We start from the raw sequence: 19,309 nt of genomic DNA, 5'->3' as shown, positions 1-19,309 counted from the left end.
CTTCTCTAGGCCCCAGTTGCCACATCTATCAAGTGGAAGATAATAACAGTCTCCCTCATGGTATTTGTGTGGATTTAATGAGATAACATGTGTAATATACTTAGAAAAGTACCTGGCACATGGTAAGCATTATGTAAGGGTATATGCAAGTGCTCACTACTATTTTCTGGCTCAGCTGATTTATTAACAAGCACTTCAACCCTATGCTCAGCATCTTGCAAGGTAAACATACTGAGTGCAAAAGCAGAAGATATGAAAACAACTTTTAGCAGCTGACTCTGGAAAGAAAAACACAAGGGCATATTTAAGCAAATGTGGGATTACATAGAACAGCCTATAAATGCAAAGGAATATCCTGTAGAGCTGAGTTAGCTAAGAGATGCTAAGTGGGGATGAAAGGTCCTAAAATAGACTTGAAGCAAATGCAGGATTTAAAGTTTAAAGAGACAAGTGGGCATTTTAACCCATATCAAGGACTTAACTTTGGGGGACAGGCCGGAGACGAAATTCACATCTGAACTGGGACTAAAGGTTATGTTTATTAACAAAGGAGAGGAATGGAGACCAGAAGAAGAATCAATTTGAAATTATACACAGGAAAACAGCCTCAGGGAAAGCAATATAACACAGGTGGCCACCTAATGCCAACATTTAAGAAAAACTCAAAGGCAAAGTCAAGGTTAATAAATAAAGAGGTTATAGGAGTAGCCTAAGATGAGAGAAAACAAGGATTCCCTAAAAAGCGGGGGCAAACTCTTTAAGACCTTTGGCAGCCCTCCACTAGATCCTCTGCATTAACCTGCCTCCTTCAAAGCCCTTTAGGTCTGAAAAATAAGCTTTCAAAATTTTCCGATCACATTTTATCCTTGGATCCCTCTGTTTACCCATTAATCACTCCTTGGTGACACCTAGTGGTATAATTTGGACCAAAGGCCCAAATTGGGTTCGTTCACAAAGCGACTATAGAAAAGATGAAAACACCACGGCTATATAGGAACAATCAAGTACTGCCCAGGATATGATCTCAAATACAATGGTTTAAATAAATCAAACTCCTGTCAACACTTTCTTGATGCTGGTTTTCATAATCACCAGTTTGAATAATGTCAGCAGCAGCAAAGTAATAACCAAAGAAAAGCCTGCCCAATGTCTGAGTCATCAATGGAATAAGGGTGGAATAATCCTCAGCCCCTTAAATGCTAATTACTTCACTTGATGCTTAATCTCTGTCTAGAGTTTTAATCAGTTGTTGAGAACAGTGGAAATCCAAATCCAAAAGCCAATGTTTCTGTGCAGTTCCCTAGATGATTTATGTAGCTCATAAATGGTTCTCAGCCCTAACCCTATAGAGTGAAATCACCTGGAAATGTTTAGAACAAATAGCAGTGCCTGAGTCTTATCCTCAGACTGAATTAATTGGTCTGAGATGGGAACGAGGCAACAGGATTTTTAAAGCCAGGTTTAGACGCAAACACCTTGTACAATCATATCAAGACACAAGGCACCTTTGCAGTCAACCCTTCACCCATTCCCAGGCATCTATCTACTCATCTGGTCTCTACATAGGTCTGCCTTTTCCAAATGTTGTATAAATGGAATCATATACAGTATGTACCCTTTGGAGGCTGGCTTCTTTTGCTTAGCATGATGATTCTGAGATGTGTCCACTTGGTTGCATTACAGTAGTCTGGTATTTTTATTGCTGAGTAGTACACTCCAGAGTATGCGTGTACCAGCTTGTTTCTCCATTCCCTAGTTGTTTCCTCCAGTTTTTGGTGATTATGAATAAAGCCACTAGAAACATTTAGGTACAAGTTTTATGAGAACATAAGTCCCTATTAATCTGGGGTAAATACCTAGAAATAGAATTACTGGTTAAGTGATTAACTGTTTAACTCAAAGAAACTGCCAAACTGTTTTTCAAAGTGGTGGTACTAGTTTGTTTCCTCACTTGCAGTGTTTAAGAGTTCCAGTTACTCGGCATGCTCATCAGCACTTGGTAATGTATTATTTTAGCATTTCTAATAGGTGTACCAGTCAATATTCTAAAAAATTCTTTACTAGAACATAGCTACAAACATTAAAGGGTATATAAATCATAAATGTACAACTATATGAATATCACAAAGTGAACATTTCAGTGTAACTACCACAAGGTTTAAAAAAAAAAATCCCACATTATCAGCACCCCAGAAACATCCCCGTGCCTCCTCCTAGACATTAACCACACCCCTTGCTCCCTGCCATAAGGTGGCTACTAGCCTGGCTTAACATCACACATTAGCTTTGCCTGGTTTTGAATATTATATAAATGAATGACGTTCAGTTCAGTTACTCAGTCGTGTCTGACTCTTTGCAACCCCATGAACCGCAGTACACCAGGCCCCCCTGTCCATCACCAACTCCAGGAGTCCACCCAAACCCATGTCCATTGAGTCGGTGATGCCATCCAGTCATCTCATCCTCTGTCATCCTCTTCTTCTGCCCTCAATCTTTCCCAGCATTAGGGTCTTTTCAAATGAGTCAGCTCTTCACATCAGGTGGCCAAAGTACTGGAGTTTCAGCTTCAATATTAGTCCTTCTAATGAATATTCAGGACTGATCTCCCTTAGGATGGACTGGTTGGATCTCCTTGTAGTCCAAGGGACCCTCAAGAGTCTTCTCCAACACCACAGTTCAAAAGCATCAATTCTTTGGCGCTCAGCTTTCTTTATAGTCCAATTCTCACATCCATATGTGACTACTGGAAAAACCATAGCCTTGACTAGATGAACCTTTGTTGACAAAATAATATCTCTGCTTTTTAATATGTTGTCTAGGTTGGTCATAACTTTCCTTCCAAGGATTAAGTGTCCTTTAATTTCATGGCTGCAATCACCATCTGCAGTGATTTTGGAGCCCAAAAAAAACAAAGTCAGCCACTGTTTCCACTGTTTCCCCATCTATTTGCCATGAAGTGATGGGACCAGATGCCATGATCTTAGTTTTCTGAATGTTGAGCTTTAAGCCAGCCTTTTCACTCTCCTCCTTCACTTTCATCAAAAGCCTCTTTAGTTCTTCACTTTCTGCCATAAGGGTGGTGTCATCTGCATATCTGAGGTTACTGATATTTCTCCCAGCAATCCTGATTCCAGCTTGTGCTTCATCCAGCCCGGCACTTCACATGTGCTCTGCATATAAGTTAAATAAGCAGGGTGACAATATATAGCCTTGATGTACTCCTTTCCCAATTTGGAACCAGTCTATTGTTCCATGTCTGGTTCAAACTGTTGCTTCTTGACCGGCATACAGATTTCTCAGGAGGCAGGTAAGGTGGTCTGATAGTCTCATCTTTTTCAGAATTTTCCACAGTTTGTTGTGATCAACACAGTCAAAGGCTTTAAGCTTAGTCAATAAAGCAGAAATAGATGTTTTCTGGAACTCTCTTGCATCGAAAAATTGCTTTTTCGATGATCCAATGGATGTTGGTAATATGATCTCTGGTTTCTCTGCCTTTTCTAATCCAGCTTGAACATCTAGAAGTTCACGGTTCACATACTGTTGAAGCCTGGCTTAGAGAATTTTGAGTATTACTTTGCTGGCGTGTGGATGACTGCAATCGTGCAGTAGTTTGAACACTCTTTGACATTGCCCTTCTTTGGATTTAGAATGAAAACTGACCTTTTTCTAGTCCTGTGGCCACTGCTGAGTTTTCCAGATTTGCTGGCATAATTGAGTGCAGCACTTTAATAGCATCATCTTTTAGGATGTGAAATAAGCTCAACTGGGATTCCATTACCTCCACTAGCTTTGTTCATAGTAAATGCTTCCTAAAGCCCACCTGACTTTGCATTCCAGGATGTCTGGCTCTAGATGAGTGATCACACCATCATGGTTATCTAGGTCATGAAGATCTTTTTTGTATAGAAACAGAGCAAGACCTAGCTGAGCAAGATCCAGTTTTTCCCACTGCCAGTCCCTCCCATGAGGAAGCTTACACAAGCCTTCAGCCTCATCCACCAGAGGGCAGACAGAAGATGAACCACAATCCTGCAGAGGCTAGAATGAAAATCACATCACAGAAAGTTAATCAGAATGAAAAAAACAGAGGGCTATGCTCCAGATGAAGGGCCAAAACTTCAGAAGAACAACTAAACGAAGTGGAGATTAGGCAACCTTCCAGAAAAAGAATTCAGAAGTGTGATAGTGAAGATCATCCAGGATCTTGGAAAAAGAACAGAGAAGATGCAAGTAATGTTTACCAAAGACCTAGAAAAACTAAAAAAAACAAGCAAACAGAGTTGAACAATACATTAGAAGGAATCAATAGCAGAATAACTGAGGCAGGAGAATGGGTAAGTGACCTGGTGGTCACTTACAGATGTCTCACATCCATAAGACAGAATGGTGGAAATCACTGCTGCTGAACAGAATATAGAAAAAAGAATGAAGAAAAATGAAGACAGCCTAAGAGACCTCTGAAAATGAAAAGTGAAACTGTTAGTTGCTCAGAGACCCCTGGGACAACATTAAATGCAACAACATTTGCATTATAGAGATCCCAGAAAGAGAGAGAAAGAAAAGACCCCAAAAAATATTTTAAAAGATAATAGCTGAAAATTTCCCTAACATGGGAAAGGAAATAGTCAACCAAGTCCAGGAAGCATAAGAGTCCCAGGCAGGATAAACCCAAGGAGGAACACACCAAGACACATAGTAATCAAAACTGACAAAAATTAAAGATAAAGATAAAATATTAAAAGCAACAAGAGAAAAATGACAACTAACAGACAAGGGAACTCCCCATCAGGTTATCAGCTGATTTTCTCAAAGAAATCCTATGAGCCAGAAGGGAATGGAATGATATATTTAAAGTGGTGAAAAGGAAGAACCTACAACCAAGAATACTCTATCCAGCCAGACTCTTGTTCAGGGAAAACCTAAAACCAAGAATAATACTTTACCCAGCAAAACTCTCATTCAGATTTGACAGAGAAAGCAAAAGCTTTCTAGAGAAGCAAAAGTTAAAGAGAATTCAGCACGACCAAACCAGCTTTATTTGCAACAAATGGTAAATGAACTTCTCCAGGCAAGACACACAAGACAGGGAAAAGACCTACACAAAATAAACCTGAAACAATTAAGAAAATGGTAATAGGATCATACATATTGAAAATTACCTTAAATGTAAATGAATTAAAATGCACCAACCAAAAGACATAGACTGGCTGAGCAGATGAAAACATGTGCATGAACGCACTTCCACTTACCACATCACTCTGCTTCACCCCCAAATTGTATGTAATTATTTTAATCATGTTATCATTGTGACTTGCAACTGTAATTATCTTTTTTAAAAATATGAATTTATTTATTTTAATTGGAGGTTAATGTAATTATCTTTTATTTTTTTGTCTGGCTATTGATTGTGAAAACTGATAAATATCTTCTACTATTGTAAAAAAGAAAAAGACGGTGAAGCAAACAAAAGTGAAAATGACAGGACCCCTCAAAATATTCGTGTTCATCATTTCATAATATCTATCACAGCTTTACTCCACAATCTGAAGAGAAGAAAATATAAAACAAACATCTTTTCCCAAGGGAAAAAAAAAAAAGAATATTCCATAGTTTATTTATCCATTCTACTGTTGAAAGATATTTGGGTTGCTTCCCTGGGAGTGAAAATATTGTGTGTGTGTGTGTGTGTGTGTGTGTGTGTGTGTGTGTGTGTGTGTGTGTGTGTGTGGTGTATGTGGTGTGTGTGGTGTGTGTGTGTGGTGTGTGTGTGTGGTGTGTGTGTGTGGTGTGTGTGTGGTGTGTGGTGTGTGTGGTGTGTGTGGTGTGTGTGTGTGTCAGAGGTTCCCAGATGGCTCAGTGGTAAAGAATCTACCTACCAATGCAGGAGACATGGGTTCAAACTCTGGGACGGGAGACCCCCTGGAGAAAGAAATGGCAACCCACTCCAATCTTGCATGGGAAATCCCATGGACAGAGGAGCCTGGGAGCCACAATCCATGGGGTCACAAGAGTGGAACATGACTTAGCACTACACAACAACAATGTATGTATGTATACATATATACATACACACACTTTAATAAATAATGACAAATAATTTTCCAAAATAGTTGTATCTATTTACATTTCTATCAAAAGACTACTTGGCTCCATACCTGTGTAAATATATGGCATCATTAAAATGCAATTATAGTTACTCTGACAACAGGGTGTGTCGTGGTATTCCATTATGTATTTCACAGATCATTAATGAAGCTGAACAATGTTTCATGGATACGGAACAATCGGACAGAATCTTTTGTGAAGTGCCTAGTTCTTGCCCATTTTTAAAACTGGGTTATCTTTCTTTTTCTTATTGATTTGGAGTTCTGTATACATCCAGTGGCTCAGATGGTAAAGAATCCGCCTGCAATGCCGGAGACCTGGGTTTGATCCCTGGGTTGGGAAGATCCCCTGGAGGAGGGCATGGCAACCCACTCCAGTATTCTTGCCTGGAGAAGCCCCATGGACAGAAGGGCCTAGTGGGCTGCAGTCCATGGGGTTGCAAAGAGTTGGACACAACTGAGCAACTAAGCGCACGCGCGCGCACACACACACATCCATCCAAGTATAAGCCCTTCACTGATTGTATCTTTAGCAAGTATCTTCCACTTTGAGCATGCTTTCTCTCTCTTGATATATTTTGGTGAATGGAAATTCTTAATTTTAATGTGATACCATCAGTATTTTTATAAAGTATCCCATGTATGGGCAAAATTGGAAACAGTTGAGAACCACTGCTCTAGCTGCTTGCTGGGAGGCGGAAAGCTGCATTGCCCCAAGCAGCAAGGTTTGTTCAGACTCAAGTGTCCCCAGAAGGGGTTAAACTAGATCATCTCTAACGTCCCCTTTCCAGTGCCAATTTCTATTCTGCTCACGGTGCCTTGCCAAGAGTGCCGAACCAATTTACTTAACATTTATGCTCTCCTTCAACACCATGCCAACTCAACTTAATCCTAGTGCAGGAAGATACTTTCTCCAACAGCTTAAATCTAGCAGTTTTATGCATGCAAAATAAGGCTGCTGGGCAGGCCAGCAGGATACCTGTGATACTATGAATTATAATAAGAAATATATATTTGGTATTCATCCCCATTTCTAGCACAGAGTTTCTAAAACCCTTGAAATTTCCTAAGTGGTAAGAGAGATCAAGGTATTCTTTGTTATGTTAATGAGGTGACTTTTGGAATGCCCCAGGGTCACCTACGAGGTCTGGCTGCCAAGGGAACCAATCCAGTGACTGGAGGGCTGGAACTCCGTCTATCTTAGTTAACATCAGATTTCAGTCCCACCCCTCAAGCCCTGGGAGGGGAGAGAGGCTCGAGGTTGATCATCACTGGCCAGTAATTCAATCAATTACACATATATAATAAAGTCTCCATAAAAACCCAAAAGGATGGGGTTTAATCAGGGAAGCTCTGTGTATTCTCCCATATACAACCCTAAAGGAAATCAGTCCTGAATATTCGTGGAAGGACTGATGCTGAAGCTCCAATACTTTGGCCACCTGATGCAAAGAACTGACTCATTGGAAAAGACCCTCATGCTGGGAAAGATTGAAGGCAGGAGGAGAAGGGGACGACAGAAGAAGAGATGGTTGGATGGCATCACTGACTCAATGGACATGAGTTTGAGCAAGCTCCAGGAGTTGGTGATGGACAAGGGTCACAAAGAGTCGGACACGACTGAGCGACTGAATTGAAGTGATAACATCTTTTTCATGAGGATGTTCACCTGTATCCCCGACCATATCCTTTTACAATAAACCGGTAAATGTAAGAAAATGTATTCCTGAGTTGTGAATCACTCTGAAGCTGATTAATTATATCCAAAATGGGAGGTGGCCATGGGAACCTCTGATTTAGCCAGTCAGCCAGAAGTACAGGTTAAAACCTGGACTTGCAACTGGCACCCAAAGTTCAAGGACAGGGTCCTTGGAACCTCCAACGTATAACCAGTCAGAAACACAGATGTTAGTTAACCTGGGGTTGTGACTCGTATCTGAAGTGGAAAGCAGTCTTGTGGGACTGAGCCCTCTATCTGTAGAATCTGATGCTATCTCAGGTAGACAGATGCGGGGTAGGGAGGGAAATCCCCCACACCTGTTGGAAATGGTCTCAGAATCATCTTAATACCCTTCCTCCTAACAGGTATCTTTAAAATCCTTTCAACCAGAGCAGTGCAAAGTGGTGTCAAAAGACATTTCATACTTCCTAATCCTTAACTGGTTACAGTAGAATTTCTCTCACTTCACAATCTATATTTTCACTGTATTTGCACTTTAGGTACAAATTTCACATATGCACTTCAGGTACTTCCCAATTGCTGGGTCTATACATTATTTCAACTTCCTTAGTATTTGTGGTTATCAAATTTGTTTCAAGCAAAAAAAAAAAAAAAAAAAAGTTAAGGAAATCTTCCTTAGATTAGAGCACTAATACATGAAACACGTTAAAAGTGAGGGACGGGGTTTGCTGTAGGAAAGGAGGGGGAAGAGAAGGAGCAAGTGTAATCAGTGCAGCTCCTCCTGTTCCCCATGCCCTGAATCACAGGTGTACCCTAGAATCATCATCAGATTCCCAAGGTCTCTGGACCTTTGACTCACAAGAGACGAAACTCCCTGGTAACTTAGTTTCTGGAACAGGACCTATTGCCCCAACACAGGTGTTCCTTTGCTGTTCAGTCGCTACCTCATGCTGCACTCTTTTGTGACCACATGGATTGCAGCCCCCAGGCTCCTCACTCCGTGGGATTTCCCAAGCAAGAATACTGGAATGGGTTGCCATTTCTTTCTCCAGGGGATTTTCCTGACCCAGGGATCGAACCCTCATCTCCTGCATTGGCAGGTGGACTCTTTACCATTGAGCCACCAGGGAAGCCCAGATGTTCCTTACAAAGTAACTTATTTTGGCATAATCTAACCTCTGGCAGCATAGAGAAGTAGCCATCTCTGGGCAAGACAAGTAAGTAGCTATGGTAGAAGATACATTTTTTAATCTTTTAATTTTGTACCATGTATTACCTTGAAGGAGGGAAAAAACCCTAACCTAAAAATAAATAGGCAGGAGGGAGATTCAAGAGGGAGGGGATATACATATACCTATGATTGATTCACATTGATATATGGCAGAAACCAACACAATATTGTAAAGCAATTATCCTCCAATTAAAAATAAATAAAAATTTTTAAAAATCCAATAAAAGTATCTAGGCTTCTCTGGATTACTGTACCTTGTTGTCCTTAATTGTCCACTGGCCCTCAGCATTCTGTTTCAAAATACAGTGGTTTCGGGAAATCATCAGAGGGCAGATTTTTGATACCAACTGGTATGTAACACCAAATCCTCGCCCTACAGTCACCTAGGAAGATAATAACAAAGAGACACAATCAGCCAGGGCACTGAAAAAGGAGGTCCTTTACCGTCTTGTCAACCAGCAGTATTCACAAGTCTTGACTTATGAAACCAGACTCCCACAAACCCCAAATAGATCGTTAGTCATCTCCTCCTTCATTTGCCACTGGAGCCACTGAGTAGAAAAAGGCAAAAAGCTGTGATGAGATAGTTGAACAGAGTTAGCCATGGAGTATTAGGGTTGGTTAATGAGAGTCAATTCCTAGGCAGGTTGATCAGAAGTCGGGGTCCCCGAAGAGGAGAAAGGGGTCTGGGGCTCTCGAAGCAGAGACAGGGGTCTAGGGTTCTCGAGGAGGAGGAAAGGACAAACTTTTTTTTTCCCTCTACATTCCTTAGTCTTAGTCACATATACCATTTTTTCCTTTAAGCCCAGAACTGATAATTACACAACAAACAACTCAGTTTAAACTTCGTACTAAGGATTATATAACAACAACGTATCCTGCTTGAGGACAGTTTCTCCTTCCTGAAAACCTTCTGGCTAATCCTGTTATCTTAAAATGTAAATTACGGGAGTAGGTCTAGTAAGATCTTTACAACCTTGAGACATTCTTTTGATTTATTATTTTAATAACTAGTTAAAAAGTATATAACTCCCTTGCTAACACTCGGGAAGGGGGGCTCTCCATCCCCCTCTGATATCTACATAGAAGCTTTCCTGTCCCTTTTCACTTTAATAAAACTCTGCTGTACAAAAGCTCTTGAGTGATCAAACCTGGTCCCTGGTCCTGAAGTTAAATCTTCAGATTCTGAAAGGCCACTCATAGGATGGAGGATTCCTTTCTACACACCCCCATCAACTAGTCTTAAACACTGCCAAGAACTATAGCTTCTATACAAGACAGTCTCTCCAATTTTTTAATGGCTCTGACTTGGCCTCTTTCTTCCTATAAATTCCATTCTTTGACCCAGGCTCTGCTCTGGGCACCACCAGAAAAATCTCCAATCCCCCCTTTTCACATGGCAGCTATGAAGTATCTATTGAATCTTCCCTTTTCTTGACCCTGTGTTTCCAATTACTTCGAAGTAACTCCATGGCATAGGTTTGAGTCTTTCTGCCATCCTATGGGTCTGTGAAGAGACCTCTGGTTTGCTTTTATTCCTGGATGCCACATCAAGAAAAATAAACCTAATTTTTATTACACAGATGGATGCAAGTATCACTTTCCCAGTCCTAGATATTATCACTGGAGCATATAAAATGCATTGGCTTTCATGGCAGATATATCACACTGTCAATGTATCCTTAGGCTGAGGAATAATTAGATCTCTTGGTCTAATCCTCCCCTGAAAGAAAGAAGGAAAGTAAGCCGAGCACCAAAGAACTGATGCTTTTGAACTGTCGTATTGGAGAAGACTCAAGAGTCCCTTGGACTGCAAGAAGCCCAAACCAATCAATCCTAAAGGAAATCAGTCCTTTAGGAAATATTCATAGAAGGACTGATGCTGAAGCTGAAACTCCAATACTTTGGCCACCTGATTCAAAGAACTGACTCATTGGAAAAGACTTTGATGCTAGAAAAGACTGAAGGCAGGAGGAGAAGGGGATGACAGAGGATGAGATGGTTGGATGGCATCACTGACTTAATGGACCAGAGTTTGAGCAAGTTCCGGGAGTTGGTGATGGACAAGGAAGCCTGGCATGCTGCAGTCCATGGGGTCAAAAAGAGTTGGACATGACTAAGTGACTGAACTGAACCCTCCCCTAAAAATTTTTATGCTAAATCATGTCTCTTCTATCCTGAATTTGACTAGTTGGATTCCAGTGCAGGATCAATTGATTCCTATTAAATTTCATCTTGTTAGTTCAGCCTATCATGAGCTTGTCAAGACCTTTCTAAATTTTTCATCTGCCATCAGACATACTCAGTATCTCTTCCAGCTTGAGTCACCCACCAAATTGATATGATGCCCTCTGTACCTTCATTCAAGATACAGATAAAAAGATTAAAATAGGCTGCAACCAAAGGCAAAGCTCTCAGGACAGTCTAGTAAACATTCTACCACACAATTCAGCGATCGCCTTCAACAGTTATGAAATGAAAGTCGCTCAGTTGTGTCCGACTCTTTGTGACCCCATGGACTATATAGTCCATGGAATTCTCCAGGCCAGAATACTGGAGTGGGTAGCCATGACCTTCTCCAGGGGATCTTCCTGACCCAGGGATCGAACCTAGGTCTCCCGCATTGCAGGCGGCTTCTTTACCAGTTGAGCCATCCCTAGTGTCTCAAGAGGGTAAAGCATCTGCCCACTGGGCAGAAGACCTGGGTTCGATCCCTGGGTGGGGAAGATCCTCTGGAGAAGGAAACGGCAACCCACTCCAGTACTCTTACCTGGAAAACGCCATGGATGGAGAAGTCTGGTAGGCTACAGTCCATGGAGTCACAGAGTCAGACAAGACTGAGCAACTTCACTTTCAACAGTTATAGTTCAACCAAAAGATGAAAAAGTCTTTATTTTCCATTTTATCCATAAGGACAGGTTGCAATGAACTCCCAGTTCACATCTAACATATTTTTTTGACAAACCAGTCGAGTTCATAATAACCCTGTGAAGGAAGGAAATAAGATTCTTCTGGAATCCAGATCACAGAATTTGCTGCTTTTTCTTCTTGGTACACAAGTCACCTCTTTAATGATCTATAACCCCAACCTTACCTGGGAATATTAAGCCAAATAGTCTGTGGTTTTCTAAAAGACGCCCCTTTTGTTCCTTTTGAAATTCTTTCAAAATAATTCCTGTCCTCAGTCCCTCAAAAAGCACCACAGCTCTTTGCCCCAATCTATTCCTCCCCACAAACTCTCATCTCAGTAACTCATACAACCACCCAACCCACTGCTTAGCCTCAAACCCAGGAGCCATCCATGTCCCTCATCCGGATCCACATTCAAATCATCAGCAAAATCTACTGGCTGTTAATTCAAATATGCCCTAAATCTGTTCACTTCTATCAGTGGCCTCTATCTTAATTCAAACCACACTGCTTCCTCTAGTTACGCTGTTTTTGCTCCTGTGCTAGCCCCCATTCTTTACACAGTAGCTAGAGTAGTAATATAAAAACCTTAAACCATGTCTTCCCCTTTCTTAAAATTCTCCTTCCTTCCACAGTCTCTAAGGCGCTCAATGTCCTAACTCCATCTCTTCAGTTTATCTCACATCATGGTTAGAAACACTGACTTCTACCTGAGGGTATTTTCACCTGTCTCCTCTGATTAGAACATTCTTCTTTCAAACATTTGCATGGGCTCCTTCCCATCTTTCAAGTTTCAGCTCCTCAGAGGCCTAACCCTGATTACCTGATCTAAAGTTGCTGCCTGCTCCTTCCCTCGCCATTGCATCCCTTCACATTATTAGCATGTGCTTACCACAATCCAAAAGTACCTTGCTTGTTTCACTTATTTTTGTCTACTTTTGTTTTTCTAAATTTATATTTAGAATTTAAATTTCATGAGCAGGGACCTTATCCATCTTGTGTACCACAGTATTTCTGTACTCCTTAGAGCCTCTTTCTGCTCAGTAAATATTTGTGAATAAATGGAAGAATAAAGAGATCTTGCTTATGAGTCCTCCTGGATTCCAGGAGATGGGTGTTTTTTAGGTCAGAAGTTGGAAAATGGGTTATTACCACTGGAAACCACGGAGCAGCAGCCAGGAACCTTACAAATCTGACTTGTTTGCCTTTAAAATGTAGTGATCACCTCAACCAAAATCCTGAGTCTGAAGTTTCTCAATGTTTTGACAGTTTGCCAGAAATTAATTATAGAAGTTCCTCTGAACACACCTATCCTTTAAAAATGGAATGTTAAGGATTTATCTGTCATCCATATTCAATAAGAATTTCCATTTAGGTAGCTTTATTTCTAGCAAGAAAGTATTCAATATTCCACTTTAATATTTGAGGGGAGACAGACTGCCATTATGGGTAGCCTGGAGAAAATAATACAAAAAAGGGAATAATGAGTGCTTTTTCTGAAATTGCCTATGAACTCTGAATCCAGGAAAAGAAGGAAACACTTTTTTGTCTTTCCCTTCACTATCTGGTCCTAGAATATACCCTGATACACTGATAATTCATCTACACCATGGTCAGAGTCTGCATGAGCTTATCTGAATATCCATCATCATTCATAACATAAAAGTAAATTTCCCAAGGGAACTGAGTGCCAACAAATTATCAATTAACGGCTATGGGTTGTTTCCATTTACAAAGTTGTGCCAGCCTCTTCACTTACTGACAGTATTAGCCTACAAGTTAATCCTGTCCTTACCCACCTTTACTAATGCTTTCCTCCTAGGCATGACTCCTGCATGCGTGTATGCTAAGTTGCTTCAGTCGTGTCCGACTCTGCAACCCTATGGGCTGTAGCCTACCAGGCTCCTCTGTCCTTGGGATTCTCCAGTAAGAATACTGGCATGGGTTGCCATGCCCTTCTCCAGGGGATCTCCCAGACCCAGGGATCAAACCAGCATCTCCTGCGACTCCTTCATTGCAGGCAGATACCACTGAGCCACCGGAGAAGCCCAGGCATGACTCCTACTGTATCCCAAATGACCATCAACTCCTCTTGGATGATCCTTTCCCTTTTAACAACTCTCTTAGGGCTTCCCTGGTGGCTCAGCTGATAAAGAATCTGCCTGTAATGTGGGAAACCTGGGTTCAATCCCTGGGTTGGGAAGAACCCCTGAAGAAGGGAATGGCTACCCACTCCAATATTCTGGCCTGGAGAATTTCATGGACTGTATAATCCATGGGGTCACAAAGAGTTGGACACAACTGAGTGACTTTCACTTTCACTAGGGCAAAGAGCTTCGTGAAAACCAAATACAAGAGAAGAAAAAAAGAAAAATGAAGATACAGTGGTTTTCCCCAAAGGCATAGATATTTATAGGGCCTGGGAACTAGCTAATTTGCAATAAGTCTATCTGTTTTTCTACCAAGCTCTCTTGACTGGTTTAAGAAATTTAAAGACACCCATTCAGGCAGACAATTTGCTACAGTATTTCCTTCAGTGAAATGAGAGGAACTTTCATTATTACAGCTGAGACTTTGGGGGAACTGGGAAGGCAAGAAACTGACCTTACTCTGCTGTTGTAACTAAATGGTATCAGCATACCTCCTAAAATCTTGTGTGCACCATCCTGTGCTATGGTTTGGGGACTGTTACAATTAGCAAGACATCACGTCTTGGCTTTGACTCAAGCTCTGCTCATACACACTGCATGCTGTGTACGAACCATTTCCTAAGATCCGACCTGCAGACAGCCAGGCCTATGAGGAGAGCCCCATTAGAGGTAGCCCCACAAAAAATTATCCGATAGTTTAAAATATGTATAGGAGCACTTTATAGTCCCCTTGCCCTTGCTGCAGAGTCTTTAACTCTTTCCGCCTGCACCCTCCCCAAGATTCTCAGTACTACCAAGCTATTCAGAAGCAATGAATTAATGCATCACAACTGAAATTTTTTCTTTTTTTAATGGGGGTGGGGAAAGTTGGGTGGGCTGTGCAGCACGTGGAATCTTAGTTTCCCAACCAGGGATGGAACCCGTGCCCCATGCATTTGAAGGGCAGAGTGTTAACCACTGGATGGTCAGGTAAGTCCCCATGGCAACTGAATCTTAAAGAATGAATTAACATGACTACTAAATTCCTTATAGGGTTGTGTGTGGGTGTGGTACACGTGCAGGGCTTGCATTAAGTGATGTACGTGAAAGTTTGGCCCTATAGAAAGTAAGGTATAGTTACTATCATGCAGGTGTTAAGTATCGTCATTTGTTAAACTTCCCCAAAGTAGGGAGACTTCCCTGGTGGTCCAGTGATTAAGAATCTGCCTTGCAATGCAGAGGGATGTGGGTTCAATCCCTGGTAGGGGAACTAAGATCCCACATGCTGTGGAGCAACTAAGCCTGCACACCACAACTACTGAGCCCACATGCCACAATAAAAGATCCTGCATGATGCAGTGAAGATCCTGCATACCGTAACTAAGATCAAATAAATGAATTAATTAAAAAAAAACCTTCCCCAAAGTATATGCTTTTGGAAAGGGCCACGCAGGGAAGGTCAATGCTCTCAAACTGAAAGAAAGAAGGCCTAATGTGGACTTTTAGGCACTGATAACACAGAGAGAGAGAGATTTGGGGGCACAGGTATCTTCCGGGTGTTCTTCAATTCACAGCATACAAGTACAAGTAATCCTTTATAATCACCAAATCTAGCAATATTTAAGGCTGAACTTGAATGCCTCCTCTGACTGTTCTTAGGATGTTGTTGTTCAGTTGCTAAATCATGTCTGACTCTTTGAGACCCCATGAACTACAGCGTGTCAGGCTTCTCTGTCCTTCACTATCTTCTGGAATTTGCTCAAACTCATATCGATTGAGTCGGTAATGCTACCCAACTATCTCACCCTCTGTTGCTCCTCCTCCTGCTCTCAATCTTTCCCAGCATCAAGGTCTTTTCTAAGGAGTTAGTTCTTTTGCATCAGGTGGTCAAAGTATTGGTGCTTCAGCATCAGTCCTTCCAATGAATATTCAGGGTTGATTTCCTTTAGGATTTACTGGTTTAATCTCGCAGTCTAAGGGACTCTCAAGAGTCTTCTCAGAGAAGGCAATGCCAACCCACTCCAGTACTCTTGCCTGGAGAATGCCATGGACGGAGGAGCCTGGTAGGCTGCAGTCCATGAGGTCGCTAAGAGTCAGACATGACTCGAGACTTCACTTTCACTTTTACGATTTGGAGAAAGAAATGACAACCCACTCCAGTATTCTTGCCTGGAGAATAACAGGGATGGCGGAGCCTGGTGGGCTGCCGTCTATGGGGTCACATAGAGTTGGACACAACTGAAGCAACTTAGCAGCAGCAGCAGCAAGTCTTCTCCAACACCACAATTTGAAAGCATCAATTCTATGGCACTCAGACTATTTTATGATCCAACTCTCACATCTGTACATGACTACTGGAAAAACCACAGCTTTAACTATATGGACTTTTCTGGCAAAGTGATGTCCCTGCTTTTCAATACATTGTCTAGGTTTGTCACAGCTTTCTTTCCAAGGAGCAAGCATCTTTCAATTTCACGACTGCAGTCACAATCCACAGTGATTTTGGAGCCCAAGAAAATAAAATGTGTTACTGTTTCTACTCTATCTCCATCTACTTGCCATGAAGTGATGGGACTGGACGCCATGATCTTAGTTTTTTGAATGCTGAGCTTTAAGCCAGTTTTTTCACTCTCCTCTTCACTTTCATCAAGAGGCTCTTCAGTTCTTCACTTTCTGCCATTAGAGTGATATCATCTGCATATCTGAGTTTACTTCTCCTAGCAAACTTGATTCTAGCTTGTGATTCATCCAGCCCAGAATTTTGCATGATGTACTCTGCATAAAAGTTAACTAACCAAGGTGATGATATACAGCCTTGATGTACTACTTTCCCAATTTTGAATCAGTCTGTTGTTTCATGTCAGGTTCTAACTGTTGCTTCTTGACCTGCACATAGGATTCTCAAGAGACAGGTAAGGTGGTCTGGTATTTCCATCTCTTTAAGAATTTCCCACAGTTCGTTGTGATCCACACAGTCAAAGGCTTCAGTATAGTCAATGAATCAGAAATAGATGTTTTTCCGGAATTCCCTTGTTTTCTCCGTGACCCAAAAGATGCAGGAAATTTGATCTCTTGTTCCTCTGCCTTTTCTAAATTTACCTGGTACATGTGGAAGTTCTCAGTTCATGTACTGCTGAAGGATTTTGAGCATTACCTTGCTAGTATGTGAAATGAGTGCAACTGTACAGTAGTTTGAACATTCTCTGGCATTGTCCTTTGGGACTGGAATGAAAACTAACTTTTTTCAGTCCTGTGGCGGCTGTTGACTTTTCCAAATTTGCTGACATACTGAGTGCAGCACTTTTACAACATTGTCTCTTAGGATTTGAAATAGCTCAGCTGGAACTCTGTCACATCTACTGGCTTTGTTTGTAGTAATGCTTCCTAATGCCCACTTGACTTCACACTCCAGGATGTCTGGCTTTAGGTCAGTGACCACACCGTTGTGGTTATCTGGGTCATTAAGACCTTTTTTGTATAGTTCTTCTGTGTATTCTTGCCACCTCTTCTTAATCTCTTCTGTTAGGTCCTTACTGTTACTGTCGTTTATCGTGCCCATCTGTACATGAAATGTTCCCCTTGACATTTCCAATTTTCTTGAGGAGATCTCTGGTCTTTCCGATTCTATTGTTTTACTCTATTTCTTTGCACTGATCACTTAAGAAGGCTTTCTTATCTCTCCTTGCTATTGTCTGGAACTCCGCATTCAGTTGAGTGTTTGTTTCCCTTTCTCCCTTGCCTTTTGGTTCTCTCCTTTTCTCACTTATTTGTAAAGCCTTCTCAGACAACCGTGCTGCCTTCTTTTCCTTAATACTAAATAAACCACAGCTTGGCACTTGATTAGCCTCTGCATGGATGTTCTCAAATTGCTTCATTGTATAAAATCCTCCTTTCCCCATTCAAGCAGTGAACTCTTTGAGAATAGAAGTCATTATTTATCCCTCTCGTACTATACCAAACAATGTAAGTACTCAATAAATACCCAAGAGACTGAACCGAGATTACTTAACTTACAGGAAAATTTTAATTAAACATACAAAATTACCTAAAGACTTCTTTGTCCTTCACACAAATGTTTCCAAAACCAAAACGGTTCCCAGTCACCCCAAAATGGTGCCTGATCTAGCTATCCTTTCCAAGTAGACTGCATTCTCTTTTCCCGCTCTCTCCCATCATCCTCTGTAAAACCACCACCTCAGGCCTAGCGGCCCCCAACCGAAACCGTGCCTCACCTCTCAAGTGTCTTTGTTTTGCATTTATGACAGCACCAGAGAACGTCATAAACGGCCTCTGGTGAGAATTCTCATATTTCTGAAGCCCTACCCCAACCTAGGAGGTGCCAATGGGCTGTACCGAGACTCACAGAACTGTGGCCCACATCAAAGCGTCAATTCTCATGAACTAGTAAAGAAAAAGACACTTTTACGTTAAAGCCTGGGTATTTTAAGGGACACTACCCCAAACTCGCAATCGTTTTCAAAATAAACTCGAGAAAGTTTCCTCTCTCAGCAGTCCTCCGAGCTTCCCTCTCAGACCCCGGGCGGCTCCATGATTCTCGGAAGTCCGGGCAGCTCCGCCTCCCAGTTCCGCCACCCGAGCGGGCGCCGTCGCGCTCCGTGAGACCCACAGTCGTCTCCTTTCCCCTCGAAACCCCAGCAGTCCTCACAGCCTCTACGCTCACCTTTCGCTCTGCCCCTCGACCAGGCTCCTTCCCGCAACCCAGACACCTGGCCCAGCTCGGCCCTTGGGCCTAGGGCGCTGTCCAAGGGGCCATCTTTTCTCCCGCACACCTCCCACCTGAGACCGCCCCCGCCCCCCGCCTCCAAACCTCTGGCACCAGGTGCCTTTCTCCGTTCCCTCCTCACCCCTCCCACCCCTCACCGCTCTCCTCTACTTCTCCCAACTCCTCCTTCCGGTTCATCCCTCCCGCCCGGAAACAAGGCCACCCTGGGACCCCAGCCTCCTCCAAACCCCTTCCCTCGCCTCAAGAAGACCCCTCCCGCTCACCTCGTTGCCATCCTCCAGCAGCAGCCACTCGGTGTTCATCCCCACTCGCCGCAAGCACCAGCTCCGTTCACCCGCGCGGCCTTCCGTGACCAGGGAGCCGGGATCCCCCATAGTCCACTCGGACCAGGGTAGCAGTCAGCACACAGCGAGACCCTGACGTGGGTTCCCGCCGCCTCTTGGCTTCCTCGCGGGCGCCATACCTACACCACAGACAGAAGCAGTCGCTACGGGCTCACGATCGTTGTGA

The 19,309-nt window shown here is 42.4% G+C and overlaps 1 protein-coding gene across 10 annotated transcripts in view; it reads right to left on the bottom strand.

The window, feature by feature from the left end:
* RNF8 (ring finger protein 8) overlaps positions 1–19,281 on the bottom strand; it is a 37,110-nt gene extending 17,829 nt beyond the window's left edge. For 5 of the 10 annotated variants that reach the window (XR_009492463.1, XR_009492466.1, XR_009492464.1 and 2 more), the window contains exons 1-2: positions 19,063–19,281; positions 9,271–9,399 (exon numbers count right to left, since the gene is read on the bottom strand). Coding sequence is in view for 4 of the 10 variants with exons in the window: in XM_024983596.2 (XP_024839364.1) it covers positions 9,271–9,399; positions 19,063–19,173 (240 nt within the window). In the remaining 6 variants the exon portion in view is untranslated. 10 annotated transcript variants of the gene reach the window in all.
* Positions 19,282–19,309: the final 28 nt, after the last annotated feature.

The sequence above is a fragment of the Bos taurus genome, chromosome 23 (genome assembly GCF_002263795.3).
Source record: "Bos taurus isolate L1 Dominette 01449 registration number 42190680 breed Hereford chromosome 23, ARS-UCD2.0, whole genome shotgun sequence".
Lineage (NCBI taxonomy): Eukaryota > Metazoa > Chordata > Mammalia > Artiodactyla > Bovidae > Bos > Bos taurus.
This window is presented reverse-complemented; position numbering and strand designations above follow the sequence as displayed.